Source organism: Mizuhopecten yessoensis, unplaced genomic scaffold, assembly GCF_002113885.1.
Source record: "Mizuhopecten yessoensis strain PY_sf001 unplaced genomic scaffold, ASM211388v2 scaffold10797, whole genome shotgun sequence".
Taxonomy (NCBI): Eukaryota; Metazoa; Mollusca; class Bivalvia; order Pectinida; family Pectinidae; genus Mizuhopecten; species Mizuhopecten yessoensis.
In genome coordinates this window covers 1,379,626-1,384,442 of record NW_018408726.1, presented here as the reverse complement: position 1 = coordinate 1,384,442, position 4,817 = coordinate 1,379,626, and the positions used below count along the sequence as shown (strand labels likewise).

The 4,817-nt window shown below is 37.0% G+C and overlaps 1 protein-coding gene across 1 annotated transcript in view; it reads right to left on the bottom strand.

Annotated features, from left to right (window-relative positions):
* The window catches only part of LOC110462461 (tubulin beta-4B chain-like), a 30,263-nt gene extending 28,497 nt beyond the window's left edge, over positions 1 to 1,766 (bottom strand). The window contains exon 1 of the mRNA XM_021516415.1: positions 1,668 to 1,766. Within this exon, the coding sequence (XP_021372090.1) occupies positions 1,668 to 1,724 (57 nt within the window). The 5' untranslated portion in view covers positions 1,725 to 1,766. The remainder of the gene's footprint in view (positions 1 to 1,667) is intronic.
* Positions 1,767 to 4,817: the final 3,051 nt, after the last annotated feature.

The window sequence follows — 4,817 nt, the reverse complement described above, 5'->3', positions numbered from 1 at the left end:
GTCTGACTCTTTCTGTACGGACTTACTACAGTATCAGTGTCTGACTCTTTCTGTACGGACTTACTACAGTATCAGCGTCTGACTCTTTCTGTACGGACTTACTACAGTAGCAGTGTCTGACTATTTCTGTAGGGACTTACTAGAGTTTCAGTGTCTGATTATTTCTGTAGGGACTGACTAGAGTTTCAGTGTCTGACTATTTCTGTACGGACTTACTACAGTATCAGCGTCTGACTATTTCTGTACGGACTTACTACAGTATCAGCGTCTGATTATTTCTGTAGGGACTTACTACAGTATCAGTGTCTGACTATTTCTGTAAGGACTGACTGCAGTATCAGCGTCTGACTCTTTCTGTACGGACTTACTACAGTATCAGCGTCTGACTCTTTCTGTACGGACTTACTACAGTATCAGCGTCTGACTATTTCTGTAGGGACTTACTACAGTATCAGTGTCTGACTATTTCTGTAGGGACTGACTAGAGTTTCAGTGTCTGATTATTTCTGTAGGGACTGACTAGAGTTTCAGTGTCTGATTATTTCTGTAAGGACTGACTACAGTATCAGTGTCTGACTATTTCTGTACCGACTGACTACAGTATCAGTGTCTGACTCTTTCTGTAGGGACTGACTACAGTATCAGCGTCTGACTATTTCTGTAGGGACTGACTACAGTATCAGCGTCTGACTATTTCTGTACGGACTTACTACAGTATGACGACGATGAGTAAAAGCTGCAACGATACTGAGCCAGACAATTTAAATTTTATGTAATGTCTCTTTCTCACGAACCACAGAGAAATCGATACAAACTGTCACAGAACACATTCCATGCACACATTCACAGACTAGGCCTACATGTCACATGGAACTGTTTATATTCTTAAAAACTAAACAAAAAATGGGATTAGGTTAAAAAATAATATTTATCAATCGACTTTCTAACTGACAAAGATACAGAAATAGTGTACTATGAGATATGACTTGATTTCATTACAAACTGTTGGTTAGATGTCAATATAAGGCTAATGTTTTTCACTTGTCAATAAATCACGCAGTTGATTGGCTTCCCAAAACTTAGAAATTACATTATTAACTATAACGATATAAATACTGCAGATTTCTTACAGGTGGTGCTCACCGATACAGTGACATATAGGTGAAGTTGACAATGCTTTAAGATGAAATATCGTAAATGTGTAGCACAACCATTCTGCATCAATTTTTTGTAGAGAAATGGAAAAAAACCAAAAAAAACAATTTAAATGTAGATCACTGATATTTCCATAGTTGCTTAACTTTAAATGCAAATTCACTTCATATGATTAACAAAAGGTAATAATTCAAACTATCAATTATTTTGAAGAAGAAAAAAAAATATATTGCAAGAGGAAATCTCTGAAACAGTTCCTGAAATGTCGAGATTGACGTTATGCGGCATATTGAATGATGACCTCACCGCGAAGAGCTGAATTGACATCATCGCTCTTAGATCGATAGTGTTGTAAACATTAGCGCAATATCAACGGTTCTATCTTTGTACGTTCTTTTTTCGGTTTCTCTTAATTCTGAGCGAATGCATGAAAAGAAGTTTCCTTTTGAATATTTTGATAAACACGTCAGTTCGTTAAATAAAATAAACAGAAAATTAAAATGTCGACTTACTTTAGCACCGATTTGGTTACCACACTGACCAGCTTGAATGTGCACGATTTCTCTCATCTTGACGTTAGTACCTCGAGGATCAATGTTCACATCGCCGTCAATAGTATCGCTCAGCCCACTTATTTCATCACCGTGCTAGACAGGGTTATCTTTTCGCGGAATTACAGGCATCTCATTGGTTCATATCGATACTACATGTGGTACAGGAAACACTTAAACTTCCGGTGCATCTGGTTTCTCTTCCGGTTTTTGTCAGTGTTTTGTAATGTCTTCCGGTCAATATGATTTTCTAGAGATTTATAATATCATTTCTATTTTTATGTCCCCTCAGTTCCTGGTCTCATTCCGTATTCCGACATTCTGTTCCATAATCCATCTTTAAAAAGATTCCTGATACTGACCAGGTGTTTTGTCCCAAATGAAATATATGCTACAGCGTCATCATACAATAACAAAGTCAGAACTTAAATACACTAGAAACGGGGGAGGCACCAAAACAACAGAATAGCTTCATTTACCGCCCCTAGATAGATGGTAACCGGGGCATGTTTAGCTGTGTAGTAATATTTTTCATAAGCTGATTTTTATGTATTTGTTTTGTGTTTTTACCTTGCAAATTACTACAAATTCTTACAGATAACTAGTAGTTGGAATCTGTTGAAATTTATTAACCAATGGTTGGATTAACAAATATCTAAAATCCGTGATAACATTCTGTTTAAATTGATAACTCTTTTCCTTTGACTATGTATTGGGATAAATGTACCGCAATAAATTCTGTCTTTATTGCAGTATACTTCAGGCGTATTGTGACACCCCTAATTACATGTGATCGTTGTACCCGTCCGGATCTCCTCCTCTCTCCTACAGTTTTTTGAATTTTAAATTATATTTTTGACGTTGAGTATTCTCGATGTGTAATATTTCCATTCATTTCAACTCTACTGTTTAAGCATCATGCTTTTAATATGCACAGTCAAGGGCTGGAGTCCTTTTACGTTCAAGTGTGCATATTGTGAAACAGTTTCTTTGTTGATAAGATGAATTCAATGTATAACTTCACTATTTTGCCTCCTGCATCGCTGAAAAGAAATATGCATGTCCGGTTTACTAACGATGGTACTTCCTGTTTGCAATTTCAATAGACGGTTAATGTGTATTAGCTGAGCAATGAAGGAGAAAGTGTCGATGTATCATTAATTTGACGAATTTGATCCCCGTACAACTGCCGAAAACTGTAGCTACATTGGAAACTGGGTTTTCCCCCCGGAATGACTATAGTTTTGACGAATCATTTCTGAAAAGAAAACCATAATTTGAGATTTTCTAAAAACAAGAGGACCAATGGGCCGGCATCGCTCACCTGGTATTAATCTAACACTTGTAATCTTAAAAGTGGACCAATCTAATTAAAATTATATCTTCACATCGCTCCCGTTTACTGATATGTCGCGTTGAAGAAGATTTTCAACGCGACATATCAGTAAACGGGAGCGATGTGAAGATATAATTTTAATTAGATTGAAAGTGGACTAAAATAAAGCTACAGGCAGAATATCAGTGTTTGATTCATTAGAACCTATTAAAAGATTTAAACACGAATGTGTCCTTGAATGTCGAACAAGGACATTAGGTTGAAAGTGGGTCAAGGTCATTCATATGAACAAACTTGGTAGTCCTTTATCCCAGCATGCTAAAGGCCCAATTTCAGTACCATGGGCCTTTTGTTATCGAGAGGAAGTGGTTTGAAGATTTTACGACATTTGACCCCTGTGACATTGAAAGTGGGTCAAGGTCATTCACTTGAACAAACTTGGTAGTCCTTCATCCCAGCATGCTACAGGCCCAATATCAGTACCCTTGGCTTTTTGGTTATTGAGAAGAAGTTGTTTGAAGGTTTTAACATATTTGACCCCGTGACCTTGAAAGTGAGTCAAGGTCATTCATTTGAAGAAACTTTTTAGCCATTTAATCCCATCATGCTACAGACCCAATATCAGTACCCTGGGCCTTTTGGTTATTGAAGGGAAGTTGTTTGAAGATTTTAAGACATTTGACCCCTGTCACCTTGAAAGTGGGTCAAAGTCATTCATTTGAACAAACTTGGTAGCCCTTCATCCTAGCATGCATCAGGCCCAATAGCAGTACCCTGGGCCTTTTGTGTATTAAGAAGAAGTTGTTTGCAGATTTTAAGACATTTGACCCCTGTGACCTTGAAAGATGGCCAAGGTCATTTATTTGAACAAACTTAGTAGCCCTTTATCCCAGCATGCTACTGGTTAAATTTCATTAGCCTGTGCCTCTTGGTTATTGAGCAGAAGTTGTTTAAAGTATAAAAGTGACGCCGGACGGACGAACGACGGACGACGGACGCCGCACCATGCCATAACACAATAAAGATGAATAAACCAACTATAAACAACAACTCCTCTGATTGTAAAAATGCAGCTAACTCTAGACCGGGATTCGAACCATTGACCCGAGATTGTTTTGCTGTCGTTTTGACCGACTGAGCTACTGTACTTTGGTAAAGACAGTGCAACAGTTATATCCAACACGAAATTAAGGGGAGGCTACTGTTATACGAAAAACTACTTGGCAGTGGGACAAGGATCTTTAAAATGTTGTACTTTCATTGTCAATTTGAAAAAGACAGATTTTGTACAAGATACTTAAGCATTGAACTGTTTTTGTAAGGTATTTATGATCTATTTGAAATTCAAATAGATCATAAATACCATACAAAAACAGCTCAATACTTATATTTACGTTTTCTCTGCCTCTTATGTTCTTTTTTAATTTACAATTTATATTTAAAATTTAAAATTCCCGCCTTATCGACAGTCGACACACATTCGTTCAATAGTTGGAACAGCGTGTTGTCGCGTGCTGATTGGCAAACAAAGAAGTACTTTGAAATTTTAACAAACACTTCAATTTTACTCCACAGTTCAATATCAATACAATAACGTATGAAATGTCAATAGGGTGATTTAAGTTTGTCAATAGAATAGAATAGAGCTGAAAGTTAGATTTGAAATTGTTTCGATTTTTCCCCGGAACAAATTTTCCGCATGGATAAATACAATGAACACCGTAAATCTGACCTTGCCCTCCACGAGGAGTTATTTTTGGATGTTCGATCTTTTC